Source organism: Notamacropus eugenii, chromosome 1 (assembly GCF_028372415.1).
Source record: "Notamacropus eugenii isolate mMacEug1 chromosome 1, mMacEug1.pri_v2, whole genome shotgun sequence".
In the NCBI taxonomy this organism is placed as follows: domain Eukaryota; kingdom Metazoa; phylum Chordata; class Mammalia; order Diprotodontia; family Macropodidae; genus Notamacropus; species Notamacropus eugenii.
Genome location: NC_092872.1, coordinates 739697874 through 739722646, shown reverse-complemented (window position 1 = coordinate 739722646; position 24773 = coordinate 739697874). Strand labels below are relative to the sequence as shown.

The following is a 24773-nucleotide window of genomic DNA, read 5'->3' as shown; positions in this document are numbered from 1 at the left end:
TTGCTAAATGCCTTTATTTCCCCTTATTTTATTAGGATTTCACCTTATTCATTTGTCATTTTGTTTATTTTCTGCCTTCTTTCTTTTAATCAGGTTTATCAACTTAATCAATTGTTAGATTTTTCAAAGAAACAACTTTTGGTTCTATCATCTCTACAAGTCTGGGGGAGGTGGGTTCTTGTTTATTTCTCCTCTGATTTTTAGTATCACTTATTTTTTGAAATGCATATTCAGTTCATGAATATTTTCCTTTTCTATTTTGCTAACGTATGCTTGTTTTGAGAGATAACCTTTTCCCCTTAGTACTGCTTTAACTAAATTAGCTTAATTGTGGCATGTTTTTTCATCATTACCACTTCCTTTCACATAATTATTTCTGTGATTTCTGGACCATTCATTATTTTAAACTTCATTATTAAGTCCCCATTTGAGCTTTTCACTTTTGTTGGTGCTCCCTGAACTGCTTACTATTTTTACTGCATTATAGTTCATAAAGGATGTTTACTATTTCTCCATTTTTACATTTATTTACAATATTTCTGTGCCTTAATACATGATCAATTTTCGTAAACTTTCCATGTGGTGCTGAAAAATATCTACATTCTTTAGCAATCCTATTTCTCTAGCAATTTGTTTAATTCTATATTTTCACTTTAGTTAATCTGTTAGATCTGTCCAAAACTGAACAAAAGACATTAAAATCTCTTGCCCTAATTGTATTACTATGTCTTCTTATAACTCTGTTAATGTTCCCTTCACAAGTTTAGATATCAAGGTGTTTGGAGCTATAAATTTAATACTGATTTGTTGTCTATAGTTCTTTTTAGCAAAATTTCCTTGTTTCTCTTTTATGCTGTGAATTTTTGGTTTGGTTTTGTCTCACAGCAAGATTGCAACTCCTACTTTTTTGGATTTGCTTGATGCACATAAATTTTGTTCCTGCCCCTCACTCTTACACTCTGTGTTTTTTAGGAATATTTCTTGCAAGCAAAAGATTGTGAGGTTTTATTTTCTTATTCATTCTGTCATTTCTTTTACTGAACTGTTTAATTTGTCCATCATTATCATCATCAGTATTATTATAACTAGTCATGAATTTAGGTTTGCAAAGTGCTTTACAAATACTGTATTATTTCACCCTCACAACAATGATGGGATATAGGTGCAATTATTCTCCCCATTTAACAGCTCAAGAAACCAAGGTAGGGAGAGGTTCCCATAGCTAGTTAAGTGTCTCAGGACAGGTCTGAACTATTCCTGAGTCCAGTCATCTCCTCCTGCATTCTACGGCTTGTGGCATTTACTGAGGTTCACATTTTTCTCCATTTTTTAATGTTATTTGTTGGTTTTTGTAATTAAGGTTTTCATTTTTCCTCTTCCTGTTAAAAAAAATTAAATTTTCTTTCTTTGGTTACTACCTTTGCTAATCCACTTTAAGACAACTCTGTCCTCACCAGCTTACTTCCCTTCACCCAAAATCTCCCCTGCATTTGTTAGCTCTTTTCCTAGTTTTGTAATTTTGCTTAACATTAAGTTCCTTTTTCAATCTAATTATCTAATTCTTCTCCTCTTCTCTCAGCACTCCAGTAAAATAGCCCTTCCTCTTGCCTTTCACATCTTACTCTTACAAGGATGTCTTCACTTCATTCTCTTCATTATTTCTCTTCCCTTTCTGTCTATTCTAGACTTTTATTTTTTGATTCATGGTCCACATGCTTATTTATTCTTTCTTTAGCATTCCTTATGGAATTAAAGCTTCTAAACTATTTTGCGTCCTTCTTCCAAAGGTCCTATGTTATTGCTTTGTTAGATCTCATTGCTACCTGTCCCCTTTTCTGTTGGGCCTCACTCTTGGAAATATAAATTCCTTCAAGAGACAAGAGAGGAAAGGAATACTGCCCCAAAGTCTGAATTTTCCTACATCCCTGATGCAGTTCAATAAAGGCCTTTATCTTCCCCATGTTCATTTTTGTGTCCATTTGCCAAGATCTCCTTTCTGGGTCCATGCTTTCCCACTCTTCTGGATATGAGCTGTTCCTGTTGATGACTCTCCTTCTCAGAAGGCAGGATGCTGTTCACAGCAGCATAACACTCTCACTGGTGGTGGTCTCTCTAAGCCACAAGGCCCTGCAGGTTACACCCATCATAAGGTTCCTCATCTCACAATATTGGTCATCTTTCTGTCTCTATGAGAGCATTCTTTGGTAGGACCTCCTCCCATCACTGACTCAAAATCCCTCCCTTGGTTACTTCATCCACTCTCTGGTTGGCCCTCTTCTTCCTAAGATACTAGAGGAATTGCTTTCCTTTCACTGCTTAAGGGACATCATACAATCTCCTCTATCTCCCTCCTCCCCTTTCCCCTATGACCCGCCCTCATATTGTGCAATTTAGGAAACATACTGATTCCCCTGGACACCACAAAATATCATGAGGTTAGTCAGTCTGTGAAGTCTCAGGTCTGTTTCTCATCATTTCCTCCATTAAGATTCCATTTTCAAAAATCACTCTGGGGAGGAGCCAAGATGGTGGAGTAGAAAGATACACATATGCTAGCTCCTAACCCACAGCCCATAAAATACCTGTAAAGAAGAACTCGCAACAAATTCTGGAGCAGCAGAAGCCACAGAACAATGGAGCAGAGGAGATTTCTGTTCCAGAGAGCCCTGAAAAACTAACACGAAAGGTCCATCGTGCACCAGACCCGGAGCAGAGTCCAGCCCTGCCTTGGCCACGCGGCACTGAGAGGAGCGCATCCAAGCAGGCTTCAGGGGCAGAATCGCCACCAGCAGCACAAGTCCCTCCACCCACAGGCGCCAAAGGTCAGTGAGAGGGTCCTTTCAGCTTGCTGAGAGGGGAGCGGGGTGTCTCCATAACCCAGGCCCCCTCAGAAGGCAGCAGCAGAGGCATCAGCAGACAGGGGCTCCCAAAGCAGGCAGGAGTTCAGATCCATTGTTGAAGGTCTCCCCATAAACCCCTGGAGGGAACTGAGCCCATGAGGTGGCCCTGCCCCCACCTGAGCACCTGAACTTAATCTCACACTGAATAGCAGCCCAGCCCCCACCAAAAGCCCTGAGGCTGGGAAGCAGCATTTGAATCTCAGACCCCAAGCACTAACTGGGCAGATCTGGAGGTGAGGTGGGTATGGAGAGGAAACTCAGAAGTCAAATAACTGGCTGGGAAAATGCCCAGAAAAGGGAAAAAAAATAAGACCACAGAAGGTTACTTTCTTGGTGAACAGGCATCTCCTCCCATCCTGAGGAAGGGATAAGGAAGAACAATGCTTACCTTCAGGGAAAGACATAAAAGTCAAGGCTTCTGCATCCCAAACATTCGGAATAAATATTCAATGGGCTCAGGCCATGGAAGAGCTCACAAAGGATTTTGAAAATCAAGTTAGAGAGGTGGAGGAAAAACTGGGAAGAGAAATGAGAGAGATGCAAGAAAAGCATGAAAAGCAGGTCAGCACCCTGCTAAAGGAGACACAAAAAAATGCTGAAGAAAATAACACCTTGAAAACTAGCCTAACTCAATTGGCAAAAGAGGTTCAAAAAGCCAATGAGGAGAAGAATGCTTTCAAAAGCAGAATTAGCCAAATGGAAAAGGAGGTCCAAAAGCTCACTGAAGAAAATAGTTCTTTCAAAATTAGAATGGAACAGATGGAGGCTAATGACTTTATGAGGAACCAAGAAATCACAAAACAAAACCAAAAGAATGAAAAAATGGAAGATAATGTGAAATATCTCACTGGAAAAACAACTGACCTGGAAAATAGATCCAGGAGAGACAATTTAAAAATTATGGGAATACCTAAAAGTCATGATCAAAAAAAGAGGCTAGACATCATCTTTCATGAAATTATCAAGGAAAACTGCCCTGAGATTCTAGAACCAGAGGGCAAAATAAGTATTCAAGGAATCCACTGATCACCTCCTGAAAGAGATCCAAAAAGAGAAACTCCTAGGAACATTGTGACTAAATTCCAGAGTTTCCTGGTCAAGGAGAAAATATTGCAAGCAGCTAGAAAGAAACAATTCAAGTATTGTGGAAATACAATCAGGATAACACAAGATCTAGCAGCTTCTACATTAAGGGATCGAAGGGTGTGGAATAGGATATTCCAGAAGTCAAAGGAACTAGGACTAAAACCAAGAATCACCTACCCAGAAAAACTGAGTATAACACTTCAGGGGAAAAAATGGTCTTTCAATGAAATTGAGGACTTTCCACTCTTGATGAAAAGACCAGAGCTGAAAAGAAAATTTGACTTTCAAACACAAGAATGAAGAGAAGCATGAAAAGGTAAACAGCAAAGAGAAGTCAGAAGGGACTTACTAAAGGTGAACTGTTTACATTCCTACATGGAAACACAATATTTGTAACTCTTGAAACTCTTTTCAGTATCTGGGTAGTTGGTGGGATTACACACACACACACACACACACAGCAGAGAGTGAATTGAATAAGATGGGATCATATCTTAAAAAAATGAAATTAAGCGGTGAGAGAGAAATATATTGGGAGGAGAAAGGAAGAAATGGAATGGGGCAAATTATCTCTCATAAAAGAGGCAAGCAAAAGACTTTTCAGTGGCGGGAAAAAGAGGGGAGGTGAGAGAAAAACACGAAGTTTACTCTCATCACATTCGACTAAAGGAAGGAATAAAATGCACACTCATTTTGGTATGAAAACCTATCCTACAATACAGGAAAGTGGGGGAGAAGGGGATAAGCAGGGTGGGGGGGATGATGGAAGGGAGGGCAGTGGGAGGAGGGAGCACTCTTGGGGAGGGATAGGATCAAAAGAGAAAATAGAAGCAATGCGGGGCAGGATAGGATGGAGGGAAATGTAGTTAGTCTTACAAAACATGACCATTATGGAAGTCATTTGCAAAACTTCACAGATATGGCCTATATTGAATTACTTGCCTTCCCAAAAGGAATGGGGAGGGAGAGAGGGATGAAGAGGAGCTGGAACTCAAAGTTTTAGGAACAACTGTCAAGTACTGCTCTTGCTACTAGGAAATAATACAGGTAATGAGGTATAGAAAGATATCTGGCCCTACAGGACAAAAGAGAAGAGGGGGACAAGGGAAGGGAGGGATGATAGAAGAGAGGGCAGATTGGTGATAGGGGCAATTAGAATGCTCCGTGTTTTGGGGTGGGGGGAGGGGAGAAATGGGGAGAAAATTTGGAACCCAAAATTTTGTGAAAAGGAATGTTAAAAGTTAAAAAAATTTTAAAAAATAAATAAATAAATGAATAAAATTTTTAAAAAGATTCCATTTTCATTCTTGTTTCCTTGCGGAATTTAGACAGATATCCTTCAACAGTCCCTTTCTTTTCTTCTTGTCATTAATCCCATAAGTGTCTTTCTCTTTGTAGTATTTTTTCCCCATTATATTTATTTTTGTGCCTTCCTCAGTTGCTGTATTTGTTTACCATTCTTATAATTCTGTTGTTTGAGGTGTCTGCAAAGAAATAAATTGCTCACATCTGGCTTTCTTTGTACAAATGTTTTATATGCCTTTTTTCACAATGACAATTGGGGTTAAGTGACTCACCCAAGGTCACACAGCTGGTAAGTGTCAAGTGTCGGAGGACACATTTGAACTCAGGTCCTCTTGACCCCTGGGCTGGTGCTGTATTCACTGCGCCATCTAGCGGCCCCCAATGTCTTTTTTCACTGATGTTTACAATCAGATTTGCTGAATATGAACTCCTTTGCTCTTTGGAACAAACTATTCCATTTTCTCCTGTAGTCTCTAGTGGGTGCTGAATCTTCTTATGCTATTTGAACTTCCTTTCCTTTATTTTGGAAAGACTTTCTCCTGCTCACCTAAAGAATTTGTAGTTTATCATTAGAATGGTTTAATTCACCACTGCGCTTCTTCAAGTTTTTAGTTCAGGATGTTTTCTGGAGGTGATCTGTAATTCCTTTTGACTGATACTTTGTTTTTAGCATTCAAAAGTTCTGAACAATTTAAGTGGATTATTTCCTGGGTGATGGTATACAAGTTTTTTTTAACTGTACTGTCTGTCTGTGAGACCTACAATCCCTAAGTTATCTCTACACATCCTACTTCTAACATCAGTACATTTTATTTGTAAAGAGATAATGCTTTCTTTTTCTGATTCCTTCCCCTCTGATGGCAGTTTTCCCAAAGAACAGACCTCAAGGTTGTCTCAGCCTGCTCCCACCCTGGGAAATCCACTTCTTCAAAGTAATTTGGGGGGGATTAACAGAGAGGTAGCCTCAACTGGACACCAACCCCATTTACTTCAAGCCTGGTGAAGACTCATACAAAATGATATGCATTCCAATTCCCTCTGTTCCTCAGTTCCCTGGTGAAGCACTATTAGGAATTAGCCTTTTCTGTTTAATTATTACTTCACTAAATTTCTGGGTGTTTTAGACCAATGGAGACCATGAAGAATGTTTCATTTCTTACCTATGAAATTCCTATTTTGGAGATGTTTGAGAGATCATGAGTATCTGAGAAAGGGTACAGACCTCTGTTGTAATGGTCCATAAGTTTCTTTTTTGAATATCATATATTTTATTCTTTGTAGCAGATGTTGCTATATAAAGTGCATTCTTTTCTTGGAGGTCTTTTTGCAAATATGTCCCCTGGGTCTTGCAAAATGAGATGATCCAATGTCCCATGTAATTTTTTTCTGCTTGCTTTTAGGGCATAAAATAAAAATAACTTTTCAGGCTCCTTTGTTTTTCATTCCAAAGGGCCTTTATGAGTCATTCTTCCATTTCACTTCAATTTTTTAATGAAAATGTCATGAGTGATAAAATTTACTTCACTTAGCTTTGATAACCACTTGTGGGTTCAAGTACAAGGATGTCACACTTACAGAAGTAAAAGTGAATTTAATTTCACAGTCCTTTAAAAAAAAATTGGTATCTTTTATTTCATATCACTTTACTTCCCCAATATATCCACTCCCCCTCCTCCACCTAGACAATCATCCATTAATTACACTGAATAAAAAGAAAAAAGAAAGAAAAAGAAGTAGTTCAGCAAAACTAATACATACATCAGTCAACCCAGTTAGTGTATGCCTTGTTCTGCACTTGTGGGAGAGAAGCATATGGTCTTCCCTTTCCTTCGGGGTCAGGCTTTGCCATTATGATTGTACAGCCTTCATTCCAAGTCTTTATTCCCTTTACATTGCTGTCGACTTTGTGCAGCTGGATGGAGGAGACGGAGCAATGGGGCGGGAATCAGGAAGAATCGAGCCTCAGACCCTTACTAGCAACGTGACCCTGGGCAAGTCATTTCACCTCTGATCGTCTCCGTTTCTTCAACTGTACAATGGAGATAAGAGTATCTGCCTCTCAGGGTTGTCGTGAGGATCAAATAAGATAACTGTAAAGTGCTCAGCACAGCAACTGGCCCCTAAGTGTGATAGAAATGTTAGTGATGATGAGGACGACGATGACGCCGACGATGATGATGATGATGATGATGATGATGATGATGATGATGTATACTGCTTTCCTAGCTTTGCTTACTTCCCTGTATATCATCAGTTCACATACGTCATCGGATGCTTATCTGTGCTCTTTGCATTTCTCTTATGGCACAAAAATATTCCATCATATTCATGTACTACAGGTTTTTCTAGTTCTTTACAAATAGATGGAACTATTCACAGCTCTTTGCTAATATAAAAAGTGTGGCTAAAAATATCTTCCTATATAATGACCTTATACAGGAGGGAACACTCACCTTCCTCTGCTCCAACTATGGACCTCTTTAGCTTCCCTTAAGTCCCAACGAAAACACCCCATTTTACTGGAAGCCTTGCCCAGCTTCTCTTAATCCTACTGCCTTCCCTCTCTTAATTATTTCCTACTGATTCGGTACATAGGCTGCTTTGCATACATTTGCTTGCATGTTGTCTCCCCCATCAGCCTGCAAGCTTCCTGAGGGTAGGGACTATCTTGTCATATTTCCTGACATATGAGGAGCTTAATAAACGTTTACTGACTGACTGAAAACGCATGTAGTTGGGAATATCATATGCAAGATGGCCAATGTCACTGGAGGGGAATGAGTAACGTGCCAGAAGACTTAAAAGGCAGGAAGGGGCCAAGTTAGGAAAGGTTTTATAAACCAAAGAGAAGGGAACCACTGGAGTTTATCAAACAGGAAGGTGACATGGTCAGACCCACATTTTAGAAAGATCAGTTTCACAACTGAATGGAGGACAAACTGAAGAGGGGAAAGACATGGGGCAGACAGACCCTCCAACAGGCTACTGTAGTACTCTAGGTATGAGGTGATGAGGGTCGGCACTAGCATGGGAGGAATGTCAAAGGAGAGAAGGGGGCATATTCAAGAGATGTTGCAAAAACAAAAACAAATACAACAGGCCTTGACAACAGCTGGAATACTGGAGAGAGTGTGTGATGATGACTCCTGAGTTTCAAGCCTGGGTACCCAGGAGGATAGTGGTGACTTCATCAATAACAGTGAAGTTAGGGAGAAAGGAACGGTAATGTAACAGTCAAAAAAATTAAAGAAATTTTCTTCTGTATTGAGACAGCGTCCAGAATAAGGGTGATGATGGTTCCAAAGTACTACATTCTGTCCAGAACACATCAAGAACATCAAGAGTGCTGTGTTCAACCCTGGGTGCCATCTTTTAGAAAGGACACTGATAACCTGTGGCACAGCCAGGGAAGAGTTAAGGGCTTACAGATCATATCAATAACTGCTCTTCTCTTACCAAATCTCAACCTCGGATAACAGCTACCATCTGCCTCCTCTGCCCCTACTCACAAACTGCTGAATCAAGCTAGCATAATAAGTCCCACAACCAAGATGACAGTACATTACAAAGTCAGCCCTCACTGCAGCAAAGCATTCCTTTCAATCCTCCCAACTGATTCTCTATTTTACCCCCCCCACAGAAGCTATTCCAAACTTTCACTGTGGGGAAAAAAACACAGACAAAAAAAATTATTACCTTCTGTAGATAATGATACTATAATTAGAAAACTGAAACAATAACTTCAGAAAAATAACAGGATAAAAGATAAATCCACAGAAAATCAGTGGCATTCATGTTTATTACACACACACAAAAAAAAAAAACTCAGCAGGAAGAGAAAGAGAAATTCTAAAACCAAGGAATATGTCTACTACTTAGGAGTCTACCTAAAAGAAACACAAAGAGAATACTAAATACATCTTTTTTGATCCCAACAAAATAAAAATTACATTCAATAAAGGGTCCTTGAAGCATTTCACTGGAAACTAAATAACCTAATCCTAAAGAATGCGTCAAAGAAGAAATCACAGAAAAATCAATAATTCCATGAAAGAAAACAACAATGAGACAACATGCCAAAATCTGTAAGATTCACAAAGCAGCACACAAGGGAAAATTTATATCCATAAATGTATACATCAATAAAAGACAGAAAGAGCAGGTCAACATAATTGGGTATGCAACTAAAAAAACTAGAAACACAAATTAAAAACTTTCAATTAAACAAAATAGAAATTTTGAAAAATCAAATGAGAGATTAACAAAATTTAAAGTCAAAAAACCATTCAACTAATAAAACTAGGAACTGGTTTTTTTTAATCTATAAAATAGATAAGCCATGAGCTAATCAGACTTCTAAAACAATTTTAAAAAGAAAATCAAACATCAAGATCAAAAATTAAAAAGGTAAATTCACAACCAATCAAGGAGAAATAAAAGTAATCATTAGGAGCTATTTTGCCCAACTACACATCAATAAATCTGACAATCTAAACGAAATAGATGAATACTTACAGAAACATAAATTACCTAGGTTAACAGAACAAGAAATAAAATACTTAAGTAATCTTAGAAAAAAAATTGAACAAGTCTTAAATGAACTCCAAAGGGGAGGGGGAGAGAGAGAGAAACAGGACTACATGGATTTACAAGTGAATTTTATCTAATACTTTAAGAACAATTAATTCCAATACTACATAAGCTGGAAAAAAAAAGAAAAGAAAGAATCCTACCGAATCCCTTCTATGACATACATATGATTCTAATACTACCTAAACCAAGGAAAATCAAAACCAAGAAGGAAAACTAGAGACCAATTTCCCTAGTGAATATTGATGTGAAAACATTAAATAAAATATGATCAAGCAGATTACAGCTCACAAAGAACATACACTAAAACCAAATGGGATATATGCCAGGAATACAGGAATGGTTCAACGTTAAGAAAACTTTACGTATAACTGACCACAGCATATCAATGGCGGAAAGAACAAAAATCACATATGCAGTTTAAAAAATTCAGAAAAAACGTAACAAACTACAACACTCGTTCCTGTTTAAATAAATAAAACATACCAGGAAGCACAGGAATAAATGAAGTTTCCTTTAAAATGGTATGTACTTATCAAAAACCAAAAGCAAACATCTTCCCCGATAAGATTGCGGGCAAAGCAAGGATATCCATAATCATCAGTATTACTCAGAATGGCAAAAATTATTTCAGAATTATTTTCATTTGAACAGGAAGACTTCTGCAGTATTTTTCCTAGAAGCTGACTTTTCTTCAAAGACTTCTTAGTTAAAGAATGTTTTCTGATCTTCTTAATGCTAGCAATCCCAGCCACACCCTACACCCCTTTCCCCCACTGTTGGAGAGAGGGTTTAGCACCAATGTAAAATACTTCCACCCCTGAGACTCCAGGGAGAGAGAAAACTAGGTTGTGCTTTTCTTTGTTTTTATGAATGACGTATGCCGGTAAGCATCTTCTATTTGTGTTCTGTGTCCCAATGTTTCCACCTGATCCTTTTCTGATGTTCTGAACAACCAAAAGCAAAAAGAGGGAGAAGTTTTCGGTTAAAAGTTTCAAAGCTTTAAAGAGATAGTTTCTTTTCTCTATATCCCTAATTCTGCCCATGCTGGAAATGGAAAAGGGGAGAGAAAAATTTGCAGAAACATGTAACACACTGGAAAGTAAAGAGACTAGATATGATTGATGTAATCTATTTAATGTGGAATGTTGTTATTAGATACAAAGAAATTTCTTAGGGGGTTTAATTAGGTTATAAGCCTGGCAACGTAACTTTTTTTTTTCAGAAGTCAAACAGAAATTTAATTTCTTTCTTTTCTTTGCTTTTTTTTTTTATAAATTTAACTATTTATTTTTAGTTTTCAACATTTTAAAATTTCTCTACCTCCTCCCTTCCCTAACCCCTCCACAAGGGGATGCACGCAATCTGATATAGGCTCTATGTATACATTCTTATTAAACATATTTTCACATTAGTCATGCTGCATAGAAGAATTAGAATTGGGAGGAATCATGGGGGGAAAAAAAAGCCAAAAAAGGAGGAAATAGTATGTGCTTCAATCTTCATTCAGAATCCATATTACTTTCTCAGAATGTGGATGGCATTTTCCATCACGAGTCTTCTTGAGATGTCTTAGATCTTTGCAGTGCTGAGAAAAGCTAAGTCTATCAAATTTGGTCATCGAACAATGTTTCTGTTACTGTGCACAGTGTTCCCCTGGTTCTGCTCACTTCACTGAGCATCAGTTCATATAAGTCTTTCCAGGTTTTTCTACAGTCCACCTGCTCATCATTTCTTATAGCACAGCAGTATTCAATTAGATTCATATAACACAACTTGTTCAGCCATTCCCCAATGGAGGCCATTCCCTCAATTTCTAGCTCTTGGCCACCACAAAAAGAGCTGCTAAAAATATTTTTGTACATGTGGGTCCTTTTTCCATTTTGCTGGATCATAGGGTATGCTCATTGTCATAGCCCTTTGGGCATATTTTCCAAGTTGTTCTCCAGAACGGTTAGATCAGTTCACAACTCCACCAACAAAGCATTCCCACATTTTCTTCAGAATTTATAATTTTCTTCTTTTGTCATGTTAGCCAATCCGATAGGTGTAATATGTGATACCTCAGAGTTGTTTTGATTTGCATTTCTCTAATTAATAGTGATTTAGGGCATTTTTTCATATAACTATAGATAGCTTTAATTCCTTCATCTGAAAAACTACCTGTTCACATGGCATCTCACTCAAAGTGAGAATGTGGTAAAACGTTAGCCTGACAGGGCCAGTCTCCCATTGCCCTGGGCCATCTCCAGTCCTCCTAATGGATATCATGCCATTGAATCCAGTTGGCTCAGGAGAAGAAAGTGAAGTTGGTGACCTTGCACAGCCCTCCCTCACTCAAATCAAAGTCAACTGCAGATCATGTCATCATTTTGATGTCATGGTCCTCTTCAAGAACAAAGGACAAACACAAGAATCTTAGATACAGAGTTCAAAGGGATGGCCAGAGCTGTTCATTACAAAAACTGTTGGGAAAACTGGAAAGCAGTCTGGTAGAAACTAGGCATAGACCAATATCTCCCACTGCATACCAACATAAGCATAACTGCATAATTTAGACATCAAAGATGACATAAGCAAATTAGTGTAACAAGGAAGAAATTATCTATCAGATTTATAGATAGGTGAAGAGTTCATGACAAATTAAGAGATAGAGATTCACTACAGGTAAAATGAATAATTTTGATTATACAAAATTAAGTTTTTGTACTAACAAAACCAACGAAGCTAAAATTTGAAAAAGCAGGAAACTGGGCAAAAAAAAAATTTTGCAGCAAATTTCTCTGCTACAAGTCCCATTTCTAAAATATATAGGGAATGAAGCCAAATTTACAAGAATATGAGCTATTTCCCAATTGATAAATGTTCCAAAGATAGGAATAGGCAGTTTTCAAAGGAAAAAAATCAACACTATCAATAGTCAAAGGAAAAAATGCTCTAAATCACTAATAATTAGACAATGCAAATTAAAACAACTTTGAGGAACCTTACATCCATCAGATTGGCTAAGATGATATAAAAGGGAAATGACACATGCTGCAGGGGTATGTGGATGCACTATTGGTAGAGTTGTGAATTAGTCTAACTATTCTGGAAAAAAAAATTGAAACTATGCCCAAAAGGTTAATAAACTGTGCATACCTTTCACCCAGCAACATCACTACTAGGGCTTTACCCCAAAAAGATCAAAGAAAGAGAAAAAGGATACATATGGCAAAAATATTTAGAGCAGTTCTTTCTGTGGTGACAAAGACCTTCAAACTGAGAGGGTACCCATCAATTAGGGAATGGTTGAATAAATTACAGTATGAATGTGATGTAATATGATTGTGCTCTAAGAAATGATGAAAAAGATAGTTCCAGAAAAACCTAGGAAGACTTAAGTGAACTGATGTCAAGAGAAGTAAGCAGAACTAGGAGAACAATTTATAAAATAAAAGAAATATTGTAAAGATATTGAAACTGTGAAAAACTTAGTAACTCTAACTCTGATCAATGAAATGACCAACTACAATTCCAAAGAACTCACGATAAAGCATACTACCATCTCTAGATAAAGAACTAATGGACTCAGACGGCAGGTTCAAGCACACTTTTTTCTCTTTTTCTTGGAAGATGGCTCATGTGGAAATTTGTTACAATGGTTATCTTTTTCTTTTGGGGCAGGAGAAATAAGTGTTGATAATTTTTTTTAATTTAATAAAAATATTTTTATTAAATAGTCTCATAAATATAGAATTTCATTTCTCAAAACACATGTAACCTCTTCTCGTTTACGTCATTCAGATGCCTTCTACTATTTTCTCCTTCTTCACCTATTTCACTGAAGAGATGACCCTTCTTCTTGCAAAGGAAAGCTTGTCTCCATTCACTCTTGATCTCATCCCTTCCTGTCTTCTCCAGCAGGCTGCCTCTTCTATCATCCCCACTATCTTCAATCTCCCCTATGTACTGAGTCCTTCCCTGTTGCCTACAAACAATCACGTATCTCCCACGTCCTTAAAACACCCTCACATCCCTGTAGATATCATCCTAGATCGCTCCTCTTCTTCTCACCTAAATTTCTTGAGGCCTGTTTACAGACAGGTAGGTGACTCCATTTCCTTTCTCATTCTCTTAGGAATCATCTGACATCTGTCTTCTAACCTCATCACTCACCTGTAACTGCACTCTAAATAATTACCAATGAGCTCTTAATTGCCAAAACTCATGACCTTTTCTCCATCCACTGATGCTTCTGACATTGCTGACATATCCTCTTGGATACTCTCTCCTCTCTATGTTTTAATGAGGCACCATTCTTCTGGTTTTCTCTCAATATTTCAAATTGTTCTTTCTCAATCGCTTTTGCTGGTTCTTCACCCACATCACTCTCACTATCTGTGGATGTCCTCCAAGGCTCTGTCTTGGGCCCCCTTCTCATTTTGCTCTCTACTTTCTCACTTAATGATCTCATCAGCTTCCAAAGATCTAACAAGCATCTCTATGCTAATGATTCCCAAATCTACTTATACAGCCCTAACCTCTCTGCTGACCTCCAATCAAATACTTCCAACTACCTTTCAGTCATCCCAAACTTTAAATTCACCATGTACTAGGAACACAGACTCACTGACATAAGTAGAGCCCTGTTTAACATTTCTTATTATCAGTCTGTATCCTCCCATGAGTCAATCCAACTTAGAAGACAAAGTGACTTTTTCTTTAGGACAAAAAAAAAGAGGTGGCTCTTAATGTTCTAACTTTTAAATTCTGACTTTCTTTAGAATTGAATGATTTTTGTCTTTCACTTCTGAATTCTGGTTTTAAATATGCTTTTGAATTTATTCTTGTTCTCTTTTCAGGAGACAAGCACTCAAGAAAGTTAAAGTTCCATGACAATATAAAATGCAATTTACAAACAAAAGGCTCCATCAAAGCTTCAAAAAGAGAATGTTATTTCTAACTAAAACTATTCAAAGAGAATGGGATATTCAGTTATCTATTGCAGCTAAAAATAAGAACTATGGACGCAATGTAGTCAGTGATGAAATCAGAGATAATTTGTATATAATTCTGCAGCACCTTTCTTCGTAAAATATAAAAACTTGAACACTGAGAAACAAATAGTGTGTTTATCTTGCTTTACCCATTAATGAAATTCAACAAACTCAGTAGTGAAACAATAGTCCAACAAATTTCTAGCATCATTCAAAGAATGTAAAAATGTAGGGTTTTTGTCTATTTTCCAAGATGAATAAATTTTAAGAATATTTAAAATGGGGAAAGCATGAGTAGTAGTTGCCTGCATTGCAATTTAGGTAGTAAGAAAATAAAATCTATAGCTTAGATAAGCACCCCTCAAAGATGAAAGTGATGTATGACATGGCATCTAACACCTGGAACCCAAAGTCCAGGAAGCTCTATTACCTGGTTAAACAGAGTAGCTGATTAGTTTTAGGAACCTCTGAGTCTTAATTTCTATTTGTCTACTGACTTGAAAACGTTTAAAATGTCTCCGTTTTTCCTGTTAAATGGAAAATCACCAACATGTAGTCACAATAATCTTACAGTAATTTTTTTTTAATTGTATGAGAGATCACATGAACAGAAAGAAGAAAATGGTTAAGTTCAGGAAACAGATCACAAGGCTGACAAAGTGATAGTGGCCTTCAATAATCCAGAAAACTGAAGCTTTCTCTGTGCCAAAAACAATGCAACTAACCTTAACAGTAATTTCATCATTTAACAAGTGGAAGAACCAGAAATGGAAGATTGTATTCTGGATCTGATTCTCACCAATAGGGAGGCAGTAGTTGCTGAGTTCAAAATAAGGGAGAATAGAGGAAGAACAAAAGAGACCCCTCTTTCCTAGAATTTATGACAGGGAAGAAAAAAGCCAGACAAAGTCTGACACGTATAATGGATTTTGAGGAGAATAATTCAAAAGAAAAAAAGGTAGGATGTGGGTTTGAATTCGATAGCAGAAGTCAGACAAGAAGGATAGGAAACTCTTAAAAGAATGAAATTTTGAAGATAAAAAGGGAAACAATTACAGTAAGATGGAAAACGTAAGAAAACCTAAGCAACTTAGGCTTTAAAAAGATATGTTCACAAAGGATATGAGCAGTCTCAAAAGAAGAAATACAATCAACAATGTTCCCAGTCATTAAAGCAGATGGCCTTCCTCTTATTTTTAATGTAACTTTTTAATTTTTGTCAATTAACAAACATTAATTTTCTCTTCCTCCCACACTGAAAAAAAGGGAAACAAAATTCTTGTAACATATGTGCATAGTTAGCAAAACCAATTCTCACACTGGCCATGTACAAAAACCTATATTTCATTCTATAACCTGAGTCCATCTCCATTCTATCAGGAGGGGGTAGCATACTTCACCTAAGACCTCTGGAATTATGGTGGATCACTAGACTGTTAAGAGTGTTAAGTCATTTTTTTTTCAACTTAAGCATAATAACTCCTTATTTTAACTCTGTGACTCTTTATGTATGTTACTTTTCTGTGGGAATCTTTAAAATATGTTTCTGATGCAAAACACATTGTTGGATTCTGCTCTCACCATCTTTCATTTTATGGTTGAGTTCATCCCATTCATATTCATTTATAGTAACTGTGTATTTTCCTCCATTCTCCTTTCTTTTAACAAATGGTAACAGAAGGGTATGCTTGCACACATAATCATTCAGAATCTCCTGTTGGTATAATTTTGCTTAATAGCTTCCAAGCATTTGGATTTGAGGGAATGTGGAGGAAGTCTGTCAACAAAACTTATCAACAAAAACTTGTCTAAAGGGTATATACGTAAAAGTGTTCTGAAAAGTAAAACATGCTCTACAGAAAAAGGTTCATCATTACTGTAATTGTAATCATCATTATCATCAACCATTATTATTATGTAAGAATTACCTAACAATGGGGAACATGAAGCCTCTCCAGCCCGGTCCTGTCCATCTTCTTCCGATACAGTCAGTATCCCCTCCTCCACAGACGGAAATTCAGACAGGTCACTTTCTTCCCTTCTCGTATTAAGCCCGGCTGCGGATGCAAGCAGGCTGTGGGAATCATCCACTTCTACATTAAGGGACTGCCAAGATTCCATTTCCTAAAAAAAAGAGAACAAAAGGGAAAAGCACTAAATTATTATATTATATATTCAGTTGAATATACATGGTGATACAAGATTGCTAATAAGGCCATCCACATATTCACCTGTATTATCCCTGAATACTTACCTTCTCTAGTTCCACTATCATCAAGATTTAGGAAAAGTGATCTGAGTAACTATACTTTTATATGCCTACCACAACACCCTCTCCTTCAGGTCCCACTATGCCTACTAGACGCTCTCCTACCCAGTTTAGACAAAGAGGTATTTCTGTTCTACTTGACAAAGGGCTTCATAAAATAGGTCCTAAAGGTAAAAGTTCTGCAGAATAAGGTCAAAGCATTGCTATATCTGTCTCCACACACACACAATTTACACATATGCATGCATAGATACATACATACATATGTCCATGACAAAATGTTTTGGCGATTTGGGTCAAAACCAATTTTCCAGAACACATGCTTTTTCTGGTCCCTGACCAAGAAAATCAATGGACTTGCCCTATAATTAAAGCAGATGAATGCATGCTCCTTACATTCAAGCAAAAGTGACAGCAAAAAAAAAAAAAAAATCATGACCTCTTTTTATTACTCCTTTTTCTTGCTATTAAAGAGTAGTTAAAATCCAATATCCCAAAACACTTAGCAACTCATATAATTCCAGAAATTCTTCAAATAATGCCAGGAGCTGCCTCACAATCAACCACATCAAATATCCTGAAATTAAGAAGGGAAAAGGGACATGTGATTTCAGGGGTATGTCTTCCTTTCTCTGACTTGGCTGTAAATACTTCTTTTCACCTCTTTTAACTCTAGCAGACTGGTTAAGTACAACTTGAAGTTCACTATGGTGCCAAGTAATGCTAAAAGAGGCCATACGTTAAAACTAAAAGCCAATGGGAAAGTATTTCTTAATGAACAGATTTCTAGTAAGATATCCATTACAAGAGTCTATCTTAGCAATTAGGAAGATTTTAGCTACAAAGGATATAGAAACTATGATGAATGTTTCATAGTTACATTTCAGCTCTGAATCTATGCTTCCTGATATCAGTAATATAGGAATATCCTTTAATTCAGACCCTTTTAACTAGAAATCTTAGACATCTTAGCAGAGATGTCTCTCCAGGCCAGCCCTGGCTCTCCTCAGAAGAACCCTGTCTTCCCTGCCTCTTATATGCATTACAGCACCTCCTCCTCTCCTGTGTACTCTCATCAAGCTTTAATCTGCACTAGAGCTTTTATCTATGTGCACATTTTATTTTCCTGGCTAGATTCCAACTTCCTGGAGGGTAGTGACTGCTTTTTTTCCTTCTAACATCAAAATGAACTTCAATTCTTGCTGGCTTTCTAAATTCAACATTTGTCATTTTTTAATGTTATACCAATACACATATTACAAATAGGAAGGATCTGTCATTTTGGTGTGGGGGTGAGATCCTTCCAGGGTGGGAGCTCCCTCCACCAAAACAGATGGCAACCCTTCTCTGATTTAGGGGTTAAGCAACATCGCAAGGTAAATAACAAGAATACACAAGTTATGGACCCAAGTCTGTCTAACTCTACGCCCAAGGCTTTGTCCATTACACCTGATGTCTAATATTAGTATTAACAAATTTGAGAAACAGAATTTTTATAATAAAGTCATCAACCTTAAAAATATTTTATTAAGAGTCATCACTAAATGGCAGTAAGGAACACTTAAAAGACAGACCAGAAAATCAGATGTTACTGGCTATATGACTGTGGGCTGACCTTGTCATAGCTTCATTTTCTTTATCTATAAAATGCTGGTGATAGTAACAGCTTCTATCTGTGTTCATTTTAACTGAAGACAAAAAAGGAAATGATCCCTGCCTTCAAGGGACTTCTATTCTACTGGAGCATATTTAAATGGTGTTTTAGAGTTTACAAACCATTTGATGAACAATTATTTCATTTGCTTCTCTCAAGGTCTGTTTCTGGAATAAGTTTTTTCTTTCCAACTGTCAAGTACAATATAGATCTTAGCTATCAAATACTCAACCAGGACTTATTAATAGCTTATCATGTGACAGGCACTATCCAAGGCCCTGGGAACATAAAGACAATGAAGGAAATAATCCCAACTGGAAAAGAGCTGTCAATCTCATTATATGATGAAGCCAAACAAACTCCAAGTACAACTAGATCCAAGGTAAGAGCGTACAAAGGACTGAGTCTCAATATTCAAAGTACAATTGAGTTCAAAAGACTGAACAATACTGGTCCATCAGCTCCAGGCTGGGCTTTACCATTAAGTCTTAGGTCTCTCTGTGCCTACACTTTTCACACAAGTCATATGATCATGAAAGAGAAAAATAATGATCCCAAAAAATAACAGGTAATTAAATGGGTGGAAAAAATGAGTTCCTTTTTTTTAAAGTCATCTGCCATAGCAGCTAGGTGGTGCAGTCAGACAGGAGACTCAACAACAGCAAAGCCAAGCAGACATTAGTCAGCACATCCTACCCTTTAACCTATCCAGGACTTCACACTTAGCCCTTGGCATCCCCTCCTCCCACTGTTTAAATAAATTCCTTTTGCTCACTCCTTGGGCAGTCACCCAACGTATTAGTTCTCCTTCCTTGTGTTACTGGAGGATGGTCTTGCTCCAAGTAAGGGATGATGACAGTCAGGAGGCTAGAAGTTTCAGCCAGGCCTGTGACACCACGCACACAAGACACCCTGGGCAAGGAGCTCACTCCTCCACATACAACTTCATCCACCCAAGTACCGATCTTACTTCACAACTGCTCTGCCCACAGTTCTCCAGCATCAAGGACTTGGCAAAAGCCTTGCTGAAATCCAGATACATTTGTCTACTGCATTTTCTTTACCTATTTAATTGCCTATTAAAAAAAAATGAAACTAGGTGAGTTTGGCATGACTGTCTTAATTAGCAAGATCTAGATCCTAGGGATCACCACTTCCCTTTCTAAGTGCATGCAAACTAACTGCCAAATAATCAAATTAATTTCACTAATGATGGACATCAAGTTCACAGATCCATGGTTTCCTGAACCCATGTGTTTTCCACCTTTTCTTAAACCAACATCCCTCAACATTTTCTCAATATGTCATCAGAAGCTAGTAGCCTGGAGTAATAAATTACTTAAAATAGTTTGAAGTACTCTGTAATATTACATATGGGAAGGTACAACTTAAATTATATTGATAATGGATGATAATTTTTAATTAGTTAAAAATACCCAAACAGGAAGTTCAAAGACAAGTCCTAGTGACCAACTAGCAATAAAAACTTAAACAGGTCAGACTAGACAACTGATCCCTGGTTGGACAGGGCCATGACACTGTACTATAATTATACTCACTCTTATGTTCCAGACCCATGAAGCACAACCATCTGAATCAATCCTTCTCATCTACTCCTATGCTCTGAAATGGAAATATACTCTAAATTTTTTTTAAGTGGGAACAATACCAGGTCTAATGGAAGAAAAAAGTATGCACTTCACCAACTGATCAGATTCCTTTTCTAAAAAACAGCATCCTAACTTTTCAAAACAAAGGTAAAGAATTTTTACCTGCTTCTTCTCTTATAAGCACACAATCATACAAACAACTAAGGAAGGGAATCTTCAATAGCCTGTAAAACTCCTCAGGGGGTAGGAAATATATCCTCCCAAACAACCACCCCACAGATTATAAAAAGGCACTGAAATTTTTATTGAAGGACAAGAAACCAATTCAGCTCAGGTCAATAAACATATATTAGGTGCCTAGTATGTACCAAGCAGAAAGAGGCAGCATGGCAGGAAGGAGAGAGAGCTGGCCTTGAAGATTCAAGACATGGGTTCAAATCTAGTCTCTAACATGCAACTGGCTGTATAATGAATGCCATGCAAGCCACTTGTCCTCTCAAAGAAAAAGAGTTCTGGGCAACTCTCTCCAACTAAAAAAGATGAAAAGAAAGTTTCCAAGCTGAATTAGTCAAGGGAGTTTCTTCACCTGGAAATTCCCTGTAGGAATGAAATCCAAGGTCTAGCCCCTGTCCCTACAAGTAAAGCATTGTGCCAGGTGCTAGGGATACAAAAGACAGTAACTCAAATAAATGTGCCTTGGGCCAGCTTACACTTGGGGGCTGGAGGGGGAAGAGTTAATAAATAGATGTCCAATCAATGCCAAGGAGATGCCAAGCAAGTCTCAAAGTGGGGGAGAGACAGATGGACAGACACTACCTACAATGAGGCAAGGCAGGCCCTCAGAGAGTAGCAAGATAAAGGAAGCCATTCCGGACACAGGGAAAGGTTTCTGGAGAGGACTATGGCACTCTGCAGACCAGGGAGACAATGTTATAGATGGGAAGCACCAGCTAGCATGTCAATTATACTGAAACAGAGAATGCAAAAAGCAGAGCAGCACGAAATAAAGGGAGGCAAGAGCCAAATGGTACAGGCCTTAAACATCAACCTCAACATTCTGTCTTCGTCTTGGGGCAAGAGAGAGCTACTCAAATTTCTGAAGAGGGGAGCAACCTGTCTTTTAAGAATTCCAATTGGACTCAGGAGGGAAGAGATCAACAAGGAGGTAACTGGGGCAGAACCAAGATGACAGAGAACAGGCAGTAACTCAGCTAGCTCTCCTGCAACATTTCCCTCCAAATAACTTTAAAATAATGTCCCATCAAAGATTGGAGCAGCAGAGTCAACAAAGGTCAGAGGGAGACATTTTTCAGCCTGTGACAACTTATGAGATCCACAGGACAGATCTGTAACACAGAGGTGGGCACAGGCCCAAGGCACAACAGGAGCACCAGCAATGGGCGTTGAATGCTGCTGGGCAGCAGCAGTGGCAGCAATTTGAGGAATTCTCAGCCCAGAGACAATAAAGAGGTAAGACAACTGTTAAGAAAGAGCATACAAGGGATGCTGTGCTGGCAATGGAGGCAGCTGGCAATGACTGGCAACTCTACTTCTCATCCACAGTTTTGGGCTGCCATTCCAGGGTCAAGAGAAACGCTAGCACGTGTGGCTGCAGGGTAAAGATCAGAGCACAGACCAAGATAGCAGTGACCACACCTCTGCTGGGAATATACTACCCTGGAAGAACTGAAAATGTGCAGACCTCCAGAACTGGCTCTGAAAACAGCAACACAAAAGATCCTGAAGCTTAGGACAATGCCTCCCCCCACCCTCAAGTGGGGGTTGAACATAAAATTCAAAGTCAAGATAGAGGCCAGAAAAATAAGCAAATAACAAAAACAGAACCTGATCATAAACTCAGAAGACAAATGCGAAAATAGCTACAAGCAAAGCGTCAAAGAAAAATGCTAATTGGACCCAAGGCCAACAAGAATTACTGGAAGAGGTTAAAAAAAAGATGAGAATATTAGAGGTAAAGTTGGGAAAAGAAATGAGTGATGAAGAAAATTATTAATAGAAGTATAATATAAATGCATACACACACACACTTTAGAAAATAACACCTTAAAAAATAGAATTGGCCAAATGGTTACAAAGGTACAAAAATGCACTAAAGAAAAGAACTTCTTAAAAAGCAGGCTAGACCAAATGGAAAGAGATACAAAAGCTCACTGAAAAAAATAATTCCTTAAAAATTAGAATTAGGCAGATGGAAGATTGAGACATCAAACAGTAAAAAATAAAACAAAGTCAAAAGAATGAAAAAATAGAAGAAAACGTGAAATATCTCATCAGAAAAACAACTGACCTGGCAAACAGAATGAGAAGAGATAATTTAAGAATTATTGGCCTACATGAAAGCCAAGATCAAAAACATAACCTAGACATATTTCAATAAATTATAAAGGAAAACTTCCCAATTATCTTAGAACCAGAGGGTAAAACAGAAACTGAAAGAATCTACCAATAACCTCCTTAAAGAGATCCCAAAATGAAAACTCCCAGAAATGTTATAATCAAGGACCTCTGGAAAGAGAAAATATTGCAAGCAACCAGAAAAAAACAATTCAAATATCATGGAGCCACAGTCAGGCTCATACAAGATTTAGCAACTTCTATGTTAAAGGAGTAGAATGCTTGAAACAGGGGGTGGGGAACCTGTGGCCTCAAGCGGATAGACCAGAATCCAATAATATGTTACCTACAAGAGACACATTTGAAACAGAAAGACATACGCAGAATTAAAACAAAGGGCTAGAGCAGAATCCATTATGCTTCAGCTGGAGTAAAAGACAGGTATAGCAATCATGATCCCATAAAGCAAAAGCAAAAATAGAAATAATTAAAAGAGATAATCAGGGAAACTACATTTTGCTAAAAGGTACCACAGACAATAAAGTCATATCAAAAACGCTGAAGGGCAAGCTTCTCTGAAAAAGGCCTCATTTCTCAAATATATAAAAATAAGAGTCATTCACCAACTGAAAAATGGTCAAAGGATATGAACAGGCAGTTTTCAGGAGAAGAAATCAAGGCTATCTAGTCATATGAAAAAATGTTCTAAATCACTGATTAGAGAAATGTAAACTAAAACAACTCCAAGGCACCACCTCACACGTATCAGAAATGACAAACGCCAGTGAGGATGAGGCTATAGGTATCTAATGCACTGTCAGTGGAGTTGTGAACTGGTCCAACCGTTCTGGAGAACAATTTAGAACCACGCGCAAAGGGCTATCAAACATAACAATCAAAACATACCTTTTGATCCAGCAACGCCACCACTAGAACAGTAACTCAAAGACATCAAAGAACAAGGAAAAGGACCTATATATACAAAACATTTACAGCAGCTCTTCTTGGTGACAAAGAATTTAACATCAAGGAGCTGCTCATTAGTTGGGAAACGGCTGAACAAGCTGCAGCATATGACTGCAACGTAACACTATTGTACTTTAAGAAATGGAAGTGGGGGGCAGGGAGGTTTCAGGAAAACCTGGGAAGATCTCCGCAAACTCTATGAACTGACGAAAGGTAAAGTGAAAAGAACCGACAGATAACGACGCACAGTAATAGCAACATTTCAGTGATGATCAACTGTGAAAGACTTGGCTACTATGACAGTACAATGAGCCAAGATAACCCTAAAGGACTCATGATGCAGAATGCCAATTTTCTGATTGGTTGGGCCACCTACAATTCGCTAACTTCCTTATCTGACTTATTCAGTAACTTTAGGAGCTAGCAATTTTGTGCAAATTTAACTCTTTGCTGTCTCTTATAAATTTCTGACCTTTTACCTGACCATGCTAATGCTAGGTCACAACTCTGATTAACTGTCCCCACTCAACGCTGGGAGGAATTTTGACCCTGGGAAATAGAACGCCTTCCTTTGTTTCCCACAATGCCCAAAAAGTAACTAAACTGTGCAAACCCTCTGACCCAGTGATACCTGTGTACTGGGTATACACTTACTCCAAAAGTAGCCAAAGATAAAGGAAATGGACCCATACGTACAAAATACTCTATGCAACATTTCTGTGTTGCAACAAAGAGCAGGAAACTTGAGAGGTGACCTTCAACTGGGAAATGAATGAACAAATTAAAGTGCACAAACATAATGGAATATTGCACAGTAAAAGAATGATAAAAAGGATATAAGGAAACTGGGAAGACTGGTATGAACTGATGCAGAGTGAGGTGAGCAAAACTGGGAGAACAAAGCATACAATGACTACAAAATTATGAAAAGCTTAAGAACTCTGAACGACGCAGTAAAACCACAACTAATGGTGGAGCGAGCTTTGTGTGCCCTGACCAAGAGAAGAAAAAAAGAGGTCTAAAATAAGATTTGACCATCATGCAGCTTGGTTTTGCTTA

At 37.9% G+C, this 24773-nt stretch overlaps 1 protein-coding gene across 12 annotated transcripts in view; it reads right to left on the bottom strand.

The window, feature by feature from the left end:
* The window catches only part of ALMS1 (ALMS1 centrosome and basal body associated protein), a 146890-nt gene that overhangs the window by 110149 nt on the left and 11968 nt on the right, over nucleotides 1-24773 (bottom strand). For all 12 annotated transcript variants that reach the window (XM_072629039.1, XM_072629101.1, XM_072629163.1 and 9 more), the window contains exon 2: nucleotides 16789-16984. In XM_072629039.1, the coding sequence (XP_072485140.1) occupies nucleotides 16789-16984 (196 nt within the window). The remainder of the gene's footprint in view (nucleotides 1-16788; nucleotides 16985-24773) is intronic.